Raw genomic sequence first — 22,395 nt, forward strand, 5'->3', positions numbered from 1 at the left:
AGTGCTAGAGCAGAAAGTCAACAAGCGCCCGTTGACTTGTGGCTTATGTTGCCAGAGATTTGAGATCTGAGTTATAATTGGAAACCAAACTGTTATCTAGCTAATGACAACAGCAAAACCACACAAAACAGAATACTTGGCAATTCATACAATCATCTTAAGTAGCTCGCTGGGGCTCGACTTAAAGTCTGTACATATTCTGGATTGTCACCCCAATAATGCAGAGATAATATATATATATATATATATATATTATACCCGATTGCCAAGCTTATCTTTAATTGCTATTATACTAGTTCCCCCACTCGAAGTGGATTTCACTTTCGAAACAAAAAGTCACGATTTCCTCAATTGAATTGGGGAAACGTAGGGGCCAGGCGAATGGATACACTGTTAAAAATGTGCGGCTATGTGTCAATTGGCCATAAGCCGGATATGCATTACAGTTTCTAATGAGGCAATTGTAGAAATAAGCTGAACGTGCCGCCATCGAGGTCGACAGGACTCTTCAGGTGTAGTAGTAACAGCAATAGCAACCGTAAACGGAAACGGAAATGGTACGAGTATAGGTAAAAGCAAATGCAAAGGTAAAGGCGACTGCTCCCGACTGTGGCGAGATAAAAGTTTCTTATGTTATTACCTGGACGTGTTTTTATAACCTTTTCACAAGTTTTTGCCTTGTCGGAAAATGCATAAACATACTTTCATTTCATTTCATTTTTGCAGCCAACACCACATTAAGGCGAGCCAGTTTAGAGTTCAGGAATTGGGACTATTTAGCATCATCCGCAAAAGAAATACTCTAGGGTAGTGTTTGCGGCTTTAGAACTTTGACTACGCTGACACTTTATAAAACCCACTGAACTTAATACACTTAAAAACCAATTGCCAGTTGGTTCTCCCCCACAGTTTCCACTTGGCAGGCGGTGCAATAAATATATTTGCGAAGCATTTCAATTTCGCCCACACATATACCACATAATCCTTGAGAGCTTAACTCTTCTTTGGTAAATCGCACCCGTATTGGCGGTCCATGAGTTAATTAACCATCAAGATATTTGCCGTTAAAAACAATGGCCAAAAACATGAGGAAATGGAATTTTAATTTAAAACTATGAGCCCAGTCTCGCGAATTTATTCATCAAACTTTTTATATTTTTCAATAAAATAATCTAAAACTATGAATAAATATTATATGTTAATATATATTTATTTAAAATGTAGGAACATTTTTTCTCTCTGGTTTAAAAATGGCTTACAGCCCTGTGTAAAATATTAAACAATTTTTGTCTCATTGAGTTGAGGACTCAATTGGTTTGATGTCTGTAGCCCATAGTATTATTACATTTTTGTTAAAATTTGTTCCGCTGCCGCAGTTTCGAAGAAAAACAATACACTTAGCTGGCGGAATTGGCCATTAGCTGCTGTTGCCAATGAAAACATCAACCCAAATATGTCTAACGCCTTTTGGCTCAGGGCAACGCCTGGCCGGAGTCCAAGTGTGTCTGTGTCTACGTTCTGTAGTCCTTAATCTAGATTATGTGCCCTCCGAAAATTCAATGGAAATTGAAAATAATAAGAGCGTTGCCGAGTATGTTCAATTCGGTGAAAGTTCTGTATGTGAGAGTGAGCGTATGCGTGTGTATGTTTGTGTTCGAGTACCTGCCGATTGCAATGGCTGCCGCAAAAGGGCACGGGAAGTAGGATTTGGCTTAGCGGTAGCCATTTTGATATTTTCCATTTATTCGTTGGTATTTTGCTTGGATTTGGTAGTTGGTTTCAGGTTTGGCTTGAAGACATAACCGTTTACTGCTGATAGCACCGCAGCTTTAAATAAAAACGAACTTGAAGTTAGCCGCACGAGTGCTGTTTCACAACAGGGTGGTCGGCGCTAAAGTCCTCATTTCTGTTTTTATGTACATATTTAGAGCATTACATTTTTATTCCGTCCAATTCAAACCTGAATTTAATTAAATGTTGAATTGAACACATTACAAAGTTTGCAGAGTAAGGATTCAATTTAAATTTAATACAAATTTAAATTTAATGTCGCACGACATTTCTCATATATGAAAATACTTTCCGGATATATCCCGTCCTTGCCCGATATAACGGTAAACCAAAAATATTTATACAACTGCTTACATCCAATTTACCACTGTTGCTGGTGAAATTTCTCATATCGCTGAAACACGGAGGAAGCTTTGATTTTGAGAAAAATGTGTAACACGTCTAAATTGATTTTTTATATATTTCACACACGAAATCTTTGACCCCCAAGAAGGGATGTCAGTCAGTCAGTCAGTCTTTCAGAAATTCAGGACAAACAGTTTTATACATAGACATTATATACCGCACCAGATCTTTAAATTCCATTTTTAGACAAAACTTGTCACCCATTTCTTGCAATCTATTTTTTACAAGAGCTTGATTTGTACCCAATTAATGGACAACTTGCAACCGGTTTCCTGCAATCGAAAACATTTTTGTACTCAACTAAGAGACATAACTAGCAACCTATTTCCCGCAATCAGGAACAATTATACTCATCCGTCTTTCCAAGTACTTCTATTTGTACCCAATTATCAGATATAGATGGCAACCCATTTTTCGCAATCGAGAACATTTTTAGTCATCCGTAATTCCTAGTACATCTATTTTAACCCAATTTCTGTATAAAGTTCTAACTTATTTTACGCACTTATTTCCTAGAACTTACAGTTTTACCCCATTTTCCTCATAACTTGCCACCTACTTCCCGCAATTGAGAAAATTCATTTATCCGTATTTCCCAGAACTTCAATTTCTTACAAACGACATTGATTTCATCAAATACCACTTCAGACCAATATTTGAAAAAATCTTAGTGTTTGGAGTGCAAAACTACAAACGTAAAACTATGCACTCACAAGTTCTTTGGCGCTTCGGATAATCATTTAGGTTTTCAGGTTCTTGAAAAACCTAAAGTAAGCTGATAATGAAGCTCACAGTTTTTAATATGAAACTGGGGTTGGCCCCAGCACTTAAAGTGTAATTTTAGTGTAGAGCCATGGTAACCTGTAAAGCTTTTCGAAAAGCCAACGTTTCGTTCCATATTCGAGCTAAAAATGCATTTAACAAAACAACTTCAATTTAATTTTAGTAAGTAGCTTGCATCTTGATGTGTGAAAAATATTCGTAAAATCAAAATGTGTGTGAATCGATTTCGGTACATACATGTGTGTGAGAATATGGGTACATGCATACAGAGATATTCAAAGAAATAGTGCGCACGAATGCGCTATAGGTAAGGTAACTACTCGGAAAATTCCGACTCAGAACTGGGTCTGATTACTCCACTGTCACGGATTTGGCCAAGTTGCGCGGACAGTCGACGTCACAGCCACGCAGCACGGCAATATGGTAGGAGAGCAGCTGCATGGGTATGACTGTAAGGATGCCTTGAAGACAGTCGACTGTGCGGGGAATTTCAAGATGGCGCGTCGAAAAGGCCTTTGTCTCCTCGTCGCCTTCTTCGCAGATGATCACTGGGCAACCCTTGCGCGAGGTGACTTGCTGCAAGGCATTCATGCACTTGACGTAGACTGGATCACGCAGCACGATCATCAGCACAGGCATCGAACCGTCTACGAGGGCCAGTGGACCATGCTTCAGTTCTCCGGCCATTATGCCCTCGCTGTGCATGTAGGTCAGTTCCTTCACTTTCTGTAAAAGTGTAAAAGGAAAATGTTGCTTCCTCTAGGTTTTGTGTAAGTGAAAGATTTGGGCTTACTAGAGCACCCTCCAGGCAAGTGGCGAAGTTGTAGCCGCGACCCATGATCAGCAGCGACTTGTGCTGGTAGAGATCCTTGGCCAGCTCCTGCACCTTGGAGTCAAGTTTAAGAACCTCGCGAATTTGATCAGCAAGTTTGGACAGTGCCTGCAGAATTTCTAGGCGACGCTGCTGCAGGGACAGACGATCCTCGGACATGACCAGCGCGAACATAACCAGCGAGATAAACTGCGATGTATAAGCCTTGGTGGAGGCAACACCGATCTCGGGACCGGCATTGATGTGGACGCCGCAGTGCGACTCGCGGCAGATGCTGCTACCCACTGTGTTGGTGATGCCAACGATCAGAGCTCCGCGCTGCTTGCAGTAGCGCAATGCCATCAAAGTATCTGCCGTTTCGCCGGACTGCGAGATGAAGAAACAGACGTCGTCACGGAATATAGGTGTGTTGCGGTCGAGGAAGTCTGAGGCCAGCTCAACCATAACTGGCAGCTCGGTTAGCTCCTCCAGTAGCTGACGCGTGGCCACGGCACTGTGGTAAGAGGTGCCGCAGCCGATCAGCATCAGACGGCGGCAGCGTTTTATCTCTGGTATAAAGTCTTTAATGCCACCCAGCACAATGGCGTTGCCATCAAAGCGGACGCGTCCGCGCATTGTGTTGACCACCGACTCGGGCTGCTCAAAGATCTCCTTCTGCATGAAATAGTCGTAGTTGCCCTTCATGATCTGTTGTATCTCCATTTTCAGTGTGGTTATCTCACGAGCATGCGGATCATCCAGGCTCTTCTTCAGACGATGGATGCTCAGCGTACCATCCCTCACTGCAGCTACATCATCATCCTAAAAGGATCAATTGAAATAGTTATATAATATTATATTAGTTATTAGGTGGATATTTAAGTATCTTACCTCTAAATAGATGACACGATTCGTATGCTCGATAACAGCTGAGGCATCAGAGGCAAAGAAGTACTCAACCTCCTTCTCTTCTAGGGGCATAAATTCCGATGTGCTCTCCGAGCGTGGCAACACTGGCAATTCACGAGTTTGTCCATGTGGACGCAACTCTGTTCGGTTAATTTGGCATTTAAATGGTGTTGACGGTGCCAATTTGCATTTGCATTTGCAGTTGCAGTTGCAAGAAGTGTTGCGATTGCGTTTGCGGTTGCGATGTCGATGGCGATGTCGATAGAGTAGCATTTCGACCGAATTGAGTACGAGGGAGGCGGCACGCATATGTCGGCGGTGCAAGCAATGGCATGTATGCGTGTGTTGATATATGTGTGTCGTTGTGTGTGTATATGTGTATGTGCACGTATGTAGGCCCAGTTTATAGAGAGTTTAATGCAGAAATCAGAAACGAAAATAAATAGAATTATCAACAACAGCAGCAAATTATGTATGGCCACAAAAAAACAATCCACCACGAAAGGGAATTTCGGTTAAAACAATTTTAAAATGTATGAAAGTCAATTGGCAATAAAACATTACAAATTGAATTAAGCATATTTATTTGCCAATTAATTATGCACGAATCTATGTACGGACATGCTTAAATTTTTTTAAATAATTACGAAAGTTCGATTGCCAATTAAAAACTACCCAGGTGATTTTCATTTAGTTAATCGAAAATACAAAAACAAAATTGTTATCTATAACACAAGGAACAAAATTAATAGATGCTCAAACTATAAGTTAAATTGGGACTCAAACAATTTCTTAATCTTCTGCACTGTTTTGATAAGATGTCCAGTAGGACGCACAATAAATGACTCCAAAGGTGTTTTGGGCGTTTTGTTAAATTTGGATTGTGTATACAAGTGAAAAACTTATACAAAAGAAAATATTTGCGCCTTAAAGGAAAATTCAATTTAAATTACAAGTCTTTGAAATTCACAATTAAAATACTTGTTTAGTGAAAGAAATTGCGAGAGAAAGAAATGAAAGTGTAGATGGTATATTTTAAGCCGACAAAAAGCTAATAAGCATGCATATTTTATATTCTAGTCCTCATAACAATAATATTTAAAATTGTAATTACCTTGGGGCTTGCCGGAGTCGGCATCTAGACAGACGCAAGAGAAAAAACAAACAATTTTTAAGTAATATGTTCGGTTCTATAAATTAATCATAACCAGCACCAGGAAATTGAGCAGATAAATTGATTTTGGGATGAAGCGAGAAGTGATTAGCACCGATACCCAGGAACTGCCGTAAAGCAGATTTTGATAGGATTTAGATTAGTTGACTACCTTGATCGGAGCTCAGCTTCTTGTCATCTAAACGTTGGAAATGAACACAGAGGGTCAGCAGAGATACGGCAAACGAGGAGGAAGGGTCGCCAAAGGATGCAGTGGGGCGAAAGTGTTGAAAAGTTTCAGAGTGCCGGCAGGGGCGACAGTTGGTTATTTGGAAATAAAAAACGAACACGTATAACACAGACAGATGCAAGTATGTACACATATCGAAAAAAAAAGACAAAAGATATCGTTATATAAAAAGACTAGAAGAGAGTCTACGAGAAGATAACTCTTTTTGCTATGTCTGTATTACTTACCTTTGCCGTATAGAATGGGAATGTGATCCGTGGCCAAGCGGGTCTTTGTCTTGATACCGACGAGCAGAGGGGAGCTGCGGCGCGAGGCAACACACTCGCCTGGGAAATGCTTCGATTTTACAGCAATTGCAAATGCACCCTCCTTTAAACAGGAAACACGAATATAGCCACATAATCAAGTGCTCATAATGAACCTTGGTTTTCACATCAATGGGTTACTTACCACTTGCTGTATGGCCTGCTCCACCAGCTCACGGAACGAGTAGTTGGGATGTTTCTTCCACAGGTGATGCACCAGCTTGGCAAACACCTCCGTATCCGTGTCCGACTCGAATTCATAGCCCTTCTTGGCTAGGAAGGTCTTGACGTCGTTATAGTTGGTGATGATGCCATTGTGAACCACAACAAAGCTGTTGCCCTCATCAGAACGTTGTGGATGGGAGTTACGCTCGCACGGCACACCATGGGTGGCCCAACGGGTGTGTGCAATTCCAACGTGCGTGTTCACCGGCTCGCTATACTCCCCGCCGCTAAAGTCTATACAAATGTGATGCGATTCAATTTACAACAGTGCTAGTGGATTATTTTAAAACCAACTGCAGCTTACGTTCTTGAATGGCATCCTCCAGCACCTTGACCTTGCCAGTGCGCTTGACCATAACGATATCCTTGTTGTCTGGTGAATCGATTGCTACGCCGGTGGAGTCATAGCCTCGGTATTCTAGTCGCTTCAAGCCTGTCACCAGCAGGTCCAGCACCTCTTGACGAGACTTGGGTGTTAAATAGTTCAAGTAGGCGAAAATTCCTTTAGGTAAAGTGTAAACAGTTGATCAATGATTGTATGTGTTTAGATTTAAAAACTTTATGACTAAAAAATCAGGAAATTCAATTTCAAATACCAGAATGCTTGCTTATGTATGTTAACCTTTTTAAAAATATATATAAGTTTATGTTAAAAACATTTTGCAAGAGCTTAAGTTATTGAGTTCCAGTCCAAGACCCGACCAGTTATGAGGAAATCTGCATCTAAAGTAAAACCAGTTTGGGCTTGGGCTTTGTATGTTGGTGCACTACTTGGATAAGTGGCTCAGCGGCTTTGTGGGCGTCCAATAGAAGTTATTTTTGGAGTCGAGTGAGGCGAAAGGCCGTCGACGCCATCGAATGTAATCGAATATAAATGCCAGCTTTATTGTGTCAGGGGCCCTGAATTCTGTGTAACAGTTATACCAAAACTTAGCCACAATATTGCGTATACTTAATGTTAGTCTTACTCTTCGTATATCAAGTCAGGGCATGGACTTATAAACAATGATTATATATTTGTTTCAGTTGTAAAGTTATAATTAAATTATATATAAGAATTTATTATAATAACTCACCACACATTTTATGACTTGTTCAATTACACAATATTGCCCAAGATTCCTTTTTGATTTCTTCCTTAAATTAAGAAAACACATATTATAAATTCGTATTCACAGTTTAAATAAAAACAATATTAGCTTCCAATTCTATTTGAAGTATGTATAGCTTGATAACTATTTCAATAATAAATATGAGGAAGTATGTCATTTATTCTCTATAAACAGTAGAGTATGCAGTAAGAGTATGCATGAGTCACTAAGATGTTTCGAGTGGAGTCTCAAGCGTACTAATAAAACCTGGTTTCGTAATTGAAAGCGAAGTAAAGAGAGTCTTAGTTTTAAAGAGGGTAATTGTTGAACTACCCTGACTCTTAGTAATGTGTGTGTGCGTGTGTTACTGTGTGGCTTGCATGTGTGAGTGTGTGTTAACAAGCGCACGAGTGTTCTTATCAACTCGTCAACTCTTCAGAATATTTCTTTCCGCTGCGGCTACCGGTCTACTTAGTTCTGTGTAGTTCTAGTTCGAGGTCCCGTCCTCGTTCCCGCTTGTGCTTGTTTGGTAAACATGATTTCTTAGTTTTAAATCAAATGGCAATTTCTTGTAGTCAAGATTCTTGCTTTGGTTTTGCGTTTTTTATACCCTGTACCTATTCCAATAGGGAGCAGAGTCAGTTGTAGACATTTTAAGATAGATGAATATCTCTGCGACATTATCAAGATAACCCAAATATATCTTGACCTTACAGATCAAAAAAAATCATCAAACTATATTAAAGCGCAAATTCGAAGATTGCTTTGAGTGCTCAAAAAATATATATGCAGGGTATATTCTAGTCTATTCTAGTCTTCTGTTATTCTTTTACATCTGGTGCTCAGTTGTTCTTTTTATCTAGTTAAATGCGTCGCAAGAAATAAATATGTTTGTATAAATGTATGTTTGTGTGTCGCACACATAACTGTGGGCGACCCCAGGTCCGGGTGTGGGTTTTGGCTAAGAGGGACGACTATGTAAGCATGTATGGATAAAATTTATGCATGTAGACTTGAATCGGAGGCACAAGTTAGAGTATAATTTCTTTTGAATGGGCTTCACAAATTGGAATTTTTATCATTTAGCACAAAACGTGTTTGCGGCGCTTCGCTCTGAATCTTTGCCTTGCTCTAGAGCTTCATGGTGAATGGTCATAGTGGGAGCGTCTACTCTTCGGCCAATTCAGGTGCAACACGTACTCAACCGTCTTTGTCTTTGACTTTGCCGTCTTCGCCCCTCCATCGGGCGACTGTTTATGGTGAGTGTGACAGAATTCTGGAAAGCTCTCACATGCACCCTCGCCACGTCTTCTTCGGTCTCCCCAACGGCAATTGTCAATAGTTAACACACTCTTCCTCCCCGCCTCTGCATCTCCTTGGTCACGACCGATGGCTGTGATTGGCATTTTTAATTTGCTTGCCGGGCCGGCCAGGTGCCAGAGCTCACAGTTTCGAGTGGCTAGCAGAAAAGAAGCCAAGCATAGTACGGTAATTAAAACGATTCACCCGTACAGAATACATCTGCAATCATGTTGTTCTGGCTTGGCACCGATGAGACTCTCGCCTTTCGCAAAGCTCACTATGAATGTAAACACAGTCGGGAAAGCTTTCCACTAATGAATCAATTGTGGCTACAAAGGCCCCAAAATGACTTATCACACGTAGATAAGAGTGGGAGGTAAGCATTCCAGTAGACAGAAAAGTTGATGCCCGCCCAGGCGTCCCCCTGCTGCACTTTTAATTGGTCGGGCAGATCGTAAAAATAGAAGAGCATTAAGTAAGCAGCGACAATAAAAGAAATAGTGCGACAAGCTAATCAAGCGCAGTCGATTGACGATTGCCTGGACTTCCTCCCAGGTGTAAGTTATTATAATTTATGAAATACTTTATGATCTATATAAATGCTTACAGAATTAAAATTGCATAGCCATTGAAAATTAAGGTCGTGACGCTAGCATATTCCACGGAATAGTATCTCAAGAATGGGAAATTGACTGGCAGTTATCAGCTCATTACTTTTTGAGCAACTATTAATAATTGAGCAATAAAATTGATAAACAAAAACAAAAATGGTATTGCAATTATTTTATATTGACACCTTTTATACATCAGTTTTGGACCACGTCTGAGCTTTTTTTTCTACCAGTTGAGTAAACTCTAACGGAGCACAACAGAGCCAGTCCACGCCTTGGCATTGCGTCGTGGCTTGTTTGTTGGCGCAAGTCGGCAACAATTTGTTGTTTATTCAGTTTGTATATATATTGTAGGGTATTTATGAACGGTTTGCCACATATTTTTAGATTTGGGGTCGCCCGCATCTACTCGTGGTACTTGCAACGTTTTATCAATTTTGTTTTGGTTTTTTTATGCATTGCGCTGCCTGTTAACGCCAGTGTGGTTGTGTTGTTTTGTATCTGTGTGTTTGTGTGCGTGTGTGCGTGTATTCGCGGTCTGAAACACCAATCAGCAGTGCTGCAAACAGCGAACAGGTATTTTATATAAGACGATACAACGAATTTTGACCGCAATTTCGGGTTTAAAGCGGGTTTTGTTGCCCCATAACATTTTCGTGTTATTTTTTTTTTTTTGCTTTTGCATTGTGTTATTAAATAATTCAATTAGTGTTTGTTGCGCTGGCAACACAGCAATACCGCACCACCCAACCGCACCACTCACTCAATATCCAGCAAATTGATTTTAATACCGAATTTTAATCTGTGCGAGGTGCCCAGTCAAGTATTTTGGGCAGTTGACTGTCCTTTGTCTTTTGTGGTGGGTTTTTGGTTTACTTTTAATTGCAGCGCGTTAATTACAAAATCTAGATTTGAAATCCACACAAAAAACAATTTATAAACTAAACACACACTCTACACTCACACGGTATGCACAGCTTGCGGTTGGCTTGTTTAATAGCGTGTGTGGTGTTCGACTTTGACGTGGTAACAAGTTGGTTCAGGTCTGGAAACGCACTTGCTGCTGGCCAACTCCACTGTGAAATTAACACTGAGCTCACTCTGAAAAGAAACTCACACTAAATGCGCTGCTTTTATAGGCTACCGACCGTTTCGACGCCAGCGTCATCGCCGGCTCCACATTAGCGCTGCGATCGTTTTTGCCAAACACTGAGAGTCAGAGCCAGAGGTATAGCCAGAGGCCGAGCACCCGATACAACCACTCACACTCACACTTACACACTCAATACTTATATGAGTATACTCATACTCACAGCCAACAACAGCAACAGTTGGGAGAGCAAAAATAAATGTCGCGCTCCAAAAGACAGTTACGCTTATCGCGAGCATTAAAGAGCACGATCCCGACTAGTGCTTTCGGGTTGGGCGCCCACTTTTAACTCCAACCGTATGATTATATTGGGAATATTAATATATAGTTGAGTCTTTTTGATTGTGAACATTGTAAATATTCAAATTCACATGTTGAAAATATATAACTTATATTTTATGCTTAAGACGAAAAATAACATTTAACCGGCCCAACATATAAACTAGTTAGTTGTTAGCACTAATCGCCATGCAGTTATCATAGCCATTCATCTTGGGTGCCGGCAGGGCATGCCACTGACTTATGTCCTGATGGTGCTTGGTCCGCCCAATCGATGTCGGAAGTCTGTCATCAGCTGGAAATATTATTTTGTCTCCGATCGAAAAATATATATTTATATGGTATATCAACCTACGAAGATACTTTCCTTCTTCCTTCCTTGAAACATAAATACAAACAAATAATGTATTCATACAGTTGCGACCAAAAAAAGACGCTCTAACTGAACGCACTTCTCGGGTTCGTGCTCTTTAATGCTCGCGATAACACACAACTGTTGCTGATGTTGGATGTGTGTGAGTATGAGCACCCAAGCGGTATGAGCGTAAGTGTGAGTTTGAGTGCGAGCGTAAATGGTTGTTTGAAGCACTCGGACTGAGCCTCTGGCTGTAACTCTCAGCATTATGCTATTGGTATGAATGTCAACATCTTGAATTTAAATCAAAATGGATTGACCATAAAATTACCATTTAAAATCTTTTAAAAATAAAAAAAAACAGTATATTTTGAATTTTGCGTTTCTGCAAATTTGTCAAAAAATAACCTATAATTTATCAAACTCTTTGATAAACAATCATGTTATATCGATTGAAGCAAAGTATTGTTTTTGAAAATCTCGCACTTAGTTTTGAAGCTGTATTGATAAAACTTAACCGTGCTTTGTGGTTGCAGGCAGCTCAAATGTCAAAGTCGGTCGCACCGGATTTCTATGGTTCATAAATCCTAAAGGAAAGATCGGTCTTAAGCAAATAAATGAACTGCATGCCCTGGCCGCACCCAATTTGAATATTTTGATTTTAGCAATTGCCCGACTCTTGGGCAAGGCAAATTAAACTACTCTAAACTTGTTTTTCAGTTTCCGATATCCTCACACAAACCCAAATTTAATTGAACTCTGGCATTTAGCCTGCAAGTGTCGCGGTGCATTTATTACGGGTATTCAGCTGAGACAGATTGATTAACACAGTACAATTTGAAATTTGCGCTTCAGCTGTCGCATCAACTAAAAGGCATTAAATCAATATGCATATTGCATATATATTATGCGTGGTTTTTCATATTAAATTTCAATTAATTAATTTGTGAACTGACAAAGGAAGTCAATGACATGTGCAAAATGCTTAAATCAGTTAAGTAATGTTTTATAAATTGTTTCATTTTATTTATTTTTCAACACAGTTTTATTTTGTTATTTTTTCATTTCCCTGGCTTTGTTTTGCCCAGTCTATGAGGAGAAGTCTATGCGCAGGAATCATGGCGCCAATTGATGGGTCAATATTTTACATTTCAATATAGCCGCATCCCATGGGCGGCATGCGGCACATTGTTTTTTCGCCTCCGTGTAAAATTCAATATGCATAAATTCATAAAATACCAACTGCAGCTTTGATAAAAAAAAAATAAATTAACAGAAAATACAAAATGTGAATATTTAATTTAGCAGACAGTGTAACCAAATAGTATGAGATGTTGGACACATGTAGAAAATACTAAATGTCAACAAATGAAAACCAATTTAAAGCTCGAGGCTGGCTGGAGCAGAGTATTGCCAAATCCCCAAACCGGTTAAATATACAAATTATGCGTTAATAAAAATTATTTCTGCTCGTTTGTGCCGTACCACCGTACCACCACCTTAAACAGCACCGGTTTTTATACGTCAGTAACCTGAACGATATAATATAAATATTTATGGTTTCTTTTTCTAACTCTGCCGCCAGCAGCAGTTGTCTGCAGTCCTACCAGAGTTTTTGTATCTGTTTTGGCTTCTGTTATCGTAGTCAATTTGTTTTGTTCATAATAACTGACCTTGACTTCCATTCGAAAGGAAAAGTGATGCTCCAACTGGCGACTCGGATTAAAAACCTGTCTTTAAAAGACGCAGCTTCCCAAAAACCTTCAGCAAGATCAACATAATGTAATGGGGTAAAAAGAAGCTCTGTTGAAGATATATCGAGAAATTAATAGCTCCAATGTACTTATTAAAACTGTTTGCAAAGTCATATTATATGTGGTAGATATATTTTCAAATTGGTTTTCTTCTCATACTCTCCCAACTCGCATTTCTCTCTCGCTCTCCCACAGCGGAATTTATTACCTGTAAATGGTAAGCGCCAATCGTCAATGGTAAAAACGAGTTTCGAGTTGATTTTTTAATATTGCCTGGCCCAACTGGCCACCAGAAGTATCGAGTGCAAGTCGCAGTCAGGCCGGCCCAGCTGACCTTGCTTTTAAACATCTTGTGCTACCGGTAGACCCCTTACTTCCATGATATTGGTCACAGAGGGGCATTGCTGGGTGTAATGCAGCTGTTGGCCCTCAACTAGACAGACTCTACAGAACAATTACCACAGTTCTTTGTCATTTTAATATGGCAAATACATATACATATAATACCCTCGAATTTGTGCAAAAATTAATTAGACTGCGCCACGTCAGTTTCAGTGAGACCCAATGCGGAAAACACAAATCATACATACTTTCCCAACTAGTTTTACAATGCCTCGACAAAGAGCTAGGTGTGTCCATTGTGCATCAAATCAGGAAAGTGTTGTGCTTATCAATGTGTTGATAAGTAAAAACAAAAGCAACTATCTATTCGCTGACAATATAATAAAAAAGCCAACTTACAAAAAAGGCTGATGCAAAAAGTTTTCGAATTTTTGGTTTTCTTTAATTGAAAAACTCATTAAATAAAATAATGTAAGCCGATATACTTTTTGCAAATTGCTAGCGTAAATTGATGTACATGGACAATTAATTGTTGTTATAAATTTTACTCTCTGACTTACATTACAAAAAATGTTGTAGATGAAATGTTTCAAAGTCACTTTCAAAGTTTTATCTCTAGCAGCAAATTAAAATTAAATACATGAGGATGAGTGTACACTTGTATCCTTGGCAGTATGTCAAGAGAGCTCAAGATGTTGGTCTACTTGAAAAGCGCATGTCGCTAAAGAACGTATTTATATGACACAAATTGGTGCAACTACCAGCCAGCCCCTTTGACATCAAGGACAATTTTCAGTTTCAAAGCAAAGGGCACTTAACTATTGTTGTGCCCTCGGAATCCCCTCAGTTATCACCTAGTACCCAGTCTAGACGCGTGTGTGAAATAGTCTTCAAATGCGTTGAACATGAAGAGTTCCAAATTCAAATCCTAATCTAGCTGTGAATACTTTTACTTATGATACCATCCGTGGGCTCAAATGGGTCTTAAGCTTGGTGCTAGGATCAAAGTCAGCAGCAAGTTTAGCAAAGTGTACCTCTGGGCTTCCAACTCCTTGTGCTCTGAACTATCTTGTCATCATAAAAAGTTGAATGTGAGTGTATAGTTTTATGGACTTGCTTTATATTTCGAACTTATGCTAAGGACCATTGTATCGTGTTCTAATTTGTTGGCTGACTTGTGGCTTTATATTCAAAGAGAAGTTAATGCTGTGTAGCTAATTATAGCACATATTATATTAAACAAAATATTATACCCAAAGGTGAAAATTCCTATTTTCTTTACTGCGACAGTCCTCCCATTTTATTCAAGCCCCGGATGGTGGATTAAAGTTCCTTATTTCCTATATCAATGCGGAATTTCTTCTGTTCGTTCAAGGAAATTTATGAGATAGGGTGCGAGTTCTAATGCCAGCCGGCACTTTGTTTATTTAAATAAAAATTTCACAATAATATGAAACAACTGAACTAAAGGCAAATTCACAGCGGCCATTAATTAAATTTATGCACAGGCATTGCTGTCTGGCAAGGACGAGGCCCGAGGCAGCAAAAACATCAGGCGGAAGAACCAACAACACGGCAGTTGGCGGTTGCGGTGTGAGCTATGGCTACGGAGATTGTGACAATGGTGGTTCGTCGATGTTGCTCGGTGGTTGCAAGGAACTGTGTCCTGCTCGGCCACACTAAGAGGCAAACCCGAAAAGTATGAAAAACCCGACCGGCAAGCGAAATACTCGTATATAAAACGAGAAAATATTTCAAATAATTCGCTTGCCTGCGCCCGGGTCGGTGGTGTGGGAGGCCTGCTTGTTGTGAGTGGTGGTGTGACCAAGACGCAACCGGGCTGCTTGTGGCGGCACCAATTATGGAAGTAAAATTTATTATTTTTTATTGTTGCTGTAAAGTAAATCGAGTGTTTGTAGTTATATCGTATGTGTGCCTGTGTGCATGGGTGTGTGTATGATTGTTGTGTTTTCATATTTTTCCATGGCTATGCGGCCATTGTGTACAATTTTCACATGACTGCGATGCTGTTGCTGTCGTCGGGTCTCTGCTTTATTTTTAGTGTTTTTAGTGCTTGGGTCAGTTGTTTTCGGTGTCACTTAGTTTATAAACTATTTATGCCTTCCACTGCAGTAAATTCTTATTTTGGCATTTGCGCTTTTGTTGCTTTGTGTGATGGCACATGTGTGGGCACAAATAGAGTGAAATCGTTGAACGATAAACATATACTCACAGGCATACATGCAAACAAATTTGAAAACAACAAAAAATGAAACCAGATGTAGGTAGAGGCAAAAATAATTGAAAGTTTTGGCTTGTGGCAAATACGAGTACAGGCCATAGACAGGACAGCTTAACCGGCTGTCCCCCAACATAGGCGCTTGGCCCGAACTTCTTGTACTTGTTTTAGCTGCCTCACCAGAAAAAGTGGCACAACTTTTGATTTATTTTACTTTAGTTTGCCCAACAATCTGCACTCGACGGTTGGCACAGACTGCGGCAATACTCAATGTAAAATTAAATAAAAAAGGAAATTATATTTCGCACAATCCAATACGATTGTTAACGCCGAGCGGTGTAATATGCTAATTCCAATTAGAGATTATAATTTAATTAGACACGTAATCAAGAAAGCCCTATTAGAAGCTATACTCAAATTTGCTTATGACCGTAAAGATGTAAGATAAAACATATTCCTAACCACTCGTGGCAAGAAGGCGATGCCATATTTGCATACTTTTAGGATGAATATTAGAGTCTGTTCGAGCTTTTATTCAATATGCAAAGTAATTTCAAATATAAGGTATACTTTTAAGAATGTTACAGCAGACTTTTGTAATTATCTCAATGCTTTTAGAAAGCGATCGGATAAGTATTACCACACTTAGCCTAAGGCTGTGTTTAGCCCATAACAACTTCCTTCACGTTAATGGCCATGAAAGGTGTAAAATGCGGCATAGAACAAAGACACTATTCGCAGCTAATTTAACATTAAAAGGCTATGAATGCCAGCGTGGAGATAAGACTTAAAACGATAACACAATCGCTTGCAATGAGGAGCACTCGTAAGACAATTGCGAAGACGATGATGGCAAAAGTAACGTCGCATTCATTTGGTTGCTTTAATAAAAGTTAATGTGAATTTTAAATGAAACTCGTAAATCGGCGTCGTCAAAGCGGGCCATATGACGCCTGAGTGTTGTAGTTGGTTAGGGGTCACGCCCCCCATCGGAGGGGGTTAAGGGAAATCCGTGTCACCCGCCATCGTCATAAAAGTTAAGCGAATAACAAATGTGACGACGATGGACGCGTCCCCGACGCGTCACATCGTGCAGGGGGAGTGATGCTCGTAAATAATTTAAATGTAATCGTCAACATCCACAATGACATTTAAGCACGTGCCTACAATCGACCCCTGCCCCAGGTCAGATCCGCCCAGTGAGCGCTACGTCCAATGCTCGCCCGTCAGCCGGTAAAATCTCTCGTAAATTATAAATTAAATATTTACACCAGATTGTGAACACTTTGCGTTTATTAATATCCAGTGGCTTAGGTGCGGCAATTTTCCAGACAACAAACCACGCGTCGCCTAGGCGAGCTGCATTTATCCTGCCAGGACCGCCAGCACATCCGCTGCCATTGCCACTCCACTTCCCACTGCCACTGCTCGAGCCGGTGCCGGTGCCGGTGCGTGCGTTTGCGTAGAGTAATTAAATCTCGGAAATAATTTGACATGCGGAGTCAACGTTCTTCATCAACGGCTGGCGCTTTAATTCCATTTTAATATTGGAGATTTTAATTAAATTCCTAATTTCAAGCTGGCACATGCACATCCTGTCTAAATTATTTAAAGTAAATTATGACAACTACACCACTAATAGGACTCTTAACTTGTGGACTTGTGGCTTGGGCATTTCCGGCAGCGGTTACAAAATTTACAACTGAAATATTTCAAATTCCAAAGCGGTTCCTGTTCCTTCAAACACAAAAACAATAAAACCCAACCCATTTTCCGGCTGAATTGCTCTCAGGTTTCGGGTTTCATTGTAGATTGATTTTCTATTAAATCTGAAGTACCTATTGACAAAAGCAACGTTTCAGTATCAATTATGCCCTTTAATTATTTTTGGCAGAAATGTGTGTTTATTTTTACAAATTTAAGCTACTATTCATATTGAAATTAATTAAATATAGTGAAACTTTAACTTAAAGCTAAGCAGTGACACATTTGGAAAAGCTTTAAACGGTGAACAAATAAATGCAAAGTAGGTTACACATTTGAATTACAATTTAAAGGCAAACAAACCGCATAACCAAGCCCGATGTAATTATTGACAAATTACAAAATCAACAAACCACCGAACCATAAACCGGCATCAACAAATTAAAATGTCGGCCGGGATAAAATAACATTTATTATTCACAATAAGACTCAACAATGATGAATGGATAACTAAGCCACGCCTGCTGCTACCACATGCCGTAGGCGAAGGAGTAAGCCAGGAAATTACTTGCGACCGACTGAATACACAGATTATATACAGATTACCACAACGCCGGTTGCTCCTATAAGCTGCCGCGATTGTCTTATAATCTAAAGTGTCATCCAATTTAGTTTATTCTACATCAAAATACTTGGTTTGTGGTCAAGGTAAAAACTGACTTTAAGTCATATTGCTATATTCCTACGGGTTACTTAGGCCACTTAGTACTCATGAAATTATTTTAACAGATACATATATGAATTGCAATTCAAAATAATTGTAATGTTTGTGGTCCCCAGTTGAATATATCAGCCGACCGCATTTAAAATATTGTTTATTCTTTTTTATAAATAAAGTTGAATGCATAAAATTATCAAAATATCTGCAAAATATAATTCGTGCAAATGTATCGCAGATTCATACTGTTTGCATAGAACATAAAAATGATTGACTCAGCTTTTTTATCGGTTTGCATTTGGCGATATTTGAAAATGTTACTTTAATTTATGTTATTGACTTTGTGTCCTAATGGAAACAAGAGTGAAACGTGCTATTGCATTTAGAGTTTTGTTCCAGCAACAACATTCACTTTGAAATTTTCACGTGGCCTTCCCGCCGGAATCTAAGTAGTTCGACTATCCTTGGCTTAACTAAACTTTCAAGGCTAATTGGATTCATTCCTCAGAGCACTTTGTGCCTTAAATATGAAAAAATATTTTTCTTTTTCTTATTTCCAACTCCATTAATGATTAAAAGCATAAAAACTTGCGCAAATGGAACACTAGGAGTTCTCAAAAAAGTTTAATTTAATTAGTATTTAAGCCCGTTTTATTTTCCCAGCTCCACTGGATACGATTTTAATGAGTGGTGGGCGGGTCTAAACCAGCAACAGCGAGCTGGTTATGGCTGACAGCTGCTCCCATATGTCTGGGTGGGAGTATAATAAATTTTCAAGAGTTTTTACTAGAAACAATAGATGGTATTTACTTTGTGATTTATTTGGTGAGTTGTGGTTAACAGAACAGCTCTCTATTCTTGTTGTTCTGTTTCTGCATATTTACTTTCGCTTCAAAGCTAACCGTCTTCGTATTTAAAAGGAAGACCAACTGTGGCCGCCATTATTATTCCTGCAGCACAAGTCGGTGAGTCCTTGGAGTGAGCGAAGGGGATAACATGTCAACATTTACCACAGCCGGCATAAGCCTCGAACTCTCTTATCCGGCAATGTACTCTTATTTCTGTATGTATCTGTATGTGTACATATCACATCAATTTGCACACATGCGTGCGTGTGCGCGTGTGTGTGTTGCAAGGTCGAAGTTTTTTGTGCGGAAAAATTAAGTTTATTTCAAACTTGTAAGTATCTTTCATAGCTGGTTCTACTTTCTTGTGCGTATTACACAAGGTCACACATATAAATATATATATACACATTCATCAAAGTACATATTATGATATGCATGTGTATATATTTACTTTCAAATGCTTGCTTGTGTAGAAGATTTCACGCTGCGTTCCTCCCGCGTATATAAGTATATAAATTTTGCATTTATCGAAGTCAAAAAAAAGCACAATTATACTTATATAGAAAATATTACCCAACGTTAACAGTTAAAATTTGAAAGTACAAGTGGTGCTGGAACTGTTTGTGCACTTTACGCCAATTTCAAAGATAACCAAAGCAAAGGTGATTTGGGAAATTCCACCCGCAACAATGGTTAATTAGCGAAAAACGGTTGTATGATAGTATTTTTTTTACCGTAGCTCCGCGGGGAGATATGACGTTCCAAAACGACATAGCTCCGCGCGGTATGATGGATAATAGCTCCGCGGGGAGATATGACGTTCCAAAACGACATAACTCTACGCGGTATGATGGGTAATAGCTCCGCGGGGCGATATGACGTTCCAAAACGACATAACTCCCTCCGCTCGGATGGAAATAGCTCCGCAGGGAGATATGACGTTCCAAAACGAATAACCCCGCGCGGTATGATTGGTAACAGCTCCGCGGAGAGATATGACGTTCCAAAATGACATAACTCCCTCCGGTCGGATGCAAATAGCTCCGCGGGGAGATATGACGTTCCAAAACGACATAACTCCGCGCGGTATGATGGATAATAGCTCCGCGGGGAGATATGACGTTCCAAAACGACATAGCTCCGCGCGGTATGATGGGTAATAGCTCCGCGGGGAGATATGACGTTCCAAAACGACATAACTCCCTCCGGTCGGATGGAAATAGCTCCGCGGGGAGATATGACGTTCCAAAACGACAAACTCCCTCCGCTCGGATGGAAATAGCTCCACGGGCAGATATGACGTTCCAAAACGACATAACTCCGCGCGGTATGATGGGTAATAGGTTCGCGGGGAGATATGACGTTCCAAAACGACATAACTCCCTCCGCTCGGATGGAAGTAGCTCCGCGGGGAGATATGACGTTCCAAAACGACATAACTCCCTCCGCTCGGATGGAAATAGCTCCGCGGGGAGATATGACGTTCCAAAACGACATAACTCCCTCCGCTCGGATGGAAATAGCTCCGCGGGGAGATATGACGTTCCAAAACGACATAGCTCCGCGCGGTATGATGGATAATAGCTCCGCGGGGAGGGAGATATGACGTTCCAAAACGACATAACTCCGCGCGGTATGATGGGTAATAGCTCCGCGGGGAGATATGACGTTCCAAAACGACATAACTCCCTCCGGTCGGATGGAAATAGCCCCGCGGGGAGATATGACGTTCCAAAACGACAAACTCCCTCCGCTCGGATGGAAATAGCTCCACGGGCAGATATGACGTTCCAAAACGACATAACTCCGCGCGGTATGATGGATAATAGCTCCGCGGGGAGATATGACGTTCCAAAACGACATAACTCCACGCGGTATGATGGGTACTAGCTCCGCGGGGAGATATGACGTTCCAAAACGACATAGCTCCGCGCGGTATGATGGGTAACAGCTCCGCGGGGAGATATGACGTTCCAAAACGACATAACTCCCTCCGCTCGGATGGAAATAACACCGCGGGGAGATATGACGCTCCAAAACGACATAGCTCCGCGCGGTATGATGGATAATAGCTCCGCGGGGAGATATGACGTTCCAAAACGACATAGCTCCGCGCGGTATGATGGGTAATAGCTCCGCGGGGAGATATGACGTTCCAAAACGACATAGCTCCGCGCGGTATGATGGGTAATAGCTCCGCGGGGAGATATGACGTTCCAAAACGACATAGCTCCGCGCGGTATGATGGGTAATAGCTCCGCGGGGAGATATGACGTTCCAAAACGACATAACTCCCTCCGCTCGGATGGAAATAGCTCCGCGGGGAGATATGACGCTCCAAAACGACATAGCTCCGCGCGGTATGATGGATAATAGCTTCCGCGGATGGATCCCGATCTGCGACAAGTCTTTATGAGCTTGCTTGTCTGCTGCAAGACTCGACATTTGCTTGCTTAGGGTCGGGTCCATTTTGCTGCCAGGGCAACCCGCCCCATGTTTACCTGGACGCAAATGAGATAATCAGCGAGAACTGGGCCGACCTCCGCCTGCAAAAAGTAATTTTGCGCTGCACAGCAACGTTTTTTTAATAATTTAATTCTTGCTGTTCACACGGAATATAAAAGGCGCCATAATGCTAGAATTTGGGGTTAAAATTTGGACTGCTATGAAGATATGTTTGTTCGGGTCAAATATAATTAATTACAGTTAAAATATGCTTTCTTTAAGGATTAAACTGGAATCGTTTTATTTTTATTCAGCAAACTGAAACCTGGTCTGTCTAGACGAAACAATTTATCGGTCCCTCAGACAGACAGTTTGACACTATATTCTGCTCTTGTATTACTTAATTATGATAACTATTAATCAGTTGCCTGTATAAAGGGTGAACGAAGAAAATTAGTATCATATGGTTCTAAGCAACAATGGCTGTTAGAACAACATTAATGCAAAGTTCAACCACGAAAATATAATACAATTTTGCAGCAAGCTACCTTGTGGGCAACAATAAATAATTCCCAGCCCAGTTGCACCCTTGAAGTTTGCCGAAAGTTCTGCAGTCGGAAAACTAATCCGCTAACATTTTTGATAGTTGATGGTGGAGCACGATGTGCTAATGCGTCGATGAGAACTATTCCGCACACGAATTTTGGAAAACTCATTAAGTCACCGCTGAGCTCGGCGCGATCCTAATAAATTTGCAAACTTTGTCGGCTACACAAAACAAAGTTCAAAACTCTAGTAAAATATACAATTTTATGCAGCAAGTGAGAACTGGCCTATTCTCATTATGTTACATTTGTATGGTTGGTTCAGTTTCTAAACTGTGTTTGTGTATTAATTAGGATGAAAAAATCAATGGGATAATGTC

The 22,395-nt window shown here is 40.3% G+C and overlaps 1 protein-coding gene and 1 long non-coding RNA gene across 8 annotated transcripts; one reads left to right on the top strand and one right to left on the bottom strand.

Annotated features, from left to right (window-relative positions):
• Positions 1 to 3,112: 3,112 nt before the first annotated feature.
• Positions 3,113 to 10,747, bottom strand: Gfat1 (Glutamine:fructose-6-phosphate aminotransferase 1). Of its 7 annotated transcripts, none has more exons than XM_032439118.2 (10): positions 10,601 to 10,747; positions 7,709 to 7,765; positions 6,937 to 7,134; positions 6,553 to 6,866; positions 6,330 to 6,471; positions 6,025 to 6,051; positions 5,814 to 5,837; positions 4,682 to 4,839; positions 3,773 to 4,612; positions 3,113 to 3,705 (listed from the first exon to the last, which is right to left on the bottom strand). In XM_032439118.2, the coding sequence occupies exons 2-10, from the start codon at positions 7,713 to 7,715 to the stop codon at positions 3,331 to 3,333; spliced, it is 2,085 nt and encodes a 694-aa protein (XP_032295009.1). In that variant the 5' UTR covers positions 7,716 to 7,765; positions 10,601 to 10,747; the 3' UTR covers positions 3,113 to 3,330. The 7 variants fall into 7 exon arrangements, with proteins under 7 accessions (XP_032295009.1, XP_015027646.1, XP_032295008.1 ...); XM_015172160.3 differs by having other exon boundaries at positions 4,682 to 4,803; positions 7,709 to 7,769; XM_032439117.2 differs by having other exon boundaries at positions 7,709 to 7,769.
• Positions 10,748 to 11,570: 823 nt separating this feature from the next.
• Positions 11,571 to 12,675, top strand: LOC116651874 (uncharacterized). Its single transcript, XR_004304878.2, has 3 exons — positions 11,571 to 11,697; positions 11,957 to 12,413; positions 12,464 to 12,675. It is a non-coding gene; the product is annotated as an uncharacterized lncRNA (long non-coding RNA).
• Positions 12,676 to 22,395: the final 9,720 nt, after the last annotated feature.

This window comes from Drosophila virilis, chromosome 2 (genome assembly GCF_030788295.1).
Source record: "Drosophila virilis strain 15010-1051.87 chromosome 2, Dvir_AGI_RSII-ME, whole genome shotgun sequence".
NCBI classification, from domain to species: domain Eukaryota; kingdom Metazoa; phylum Arthropoda; class Insecta; order Diptera; family Drosophilidae; genus Drosophila; species Drosophila virilis.

Excerpts from the sequence above, each read along its gene's own strand:
- Gfat1 (XM_032439118.2), bottom strand. Across the intron at positions 5,838-6,024 it reads GAAGCTGAGCTCCGATCAAG|ATGCCGACTCCGGCAAGCCC; the intron begins GTAGTCAACTAA and ends GCGTCTGTCTAG. Across the intron at positions 3,706-3,772 it reads CTTGCCTGGAGGGTGCTCTA|AAAGTGAAGGAACTGACCTA; the intron begins GTAAGCCCAAAT and ends ACACTTTTACAG.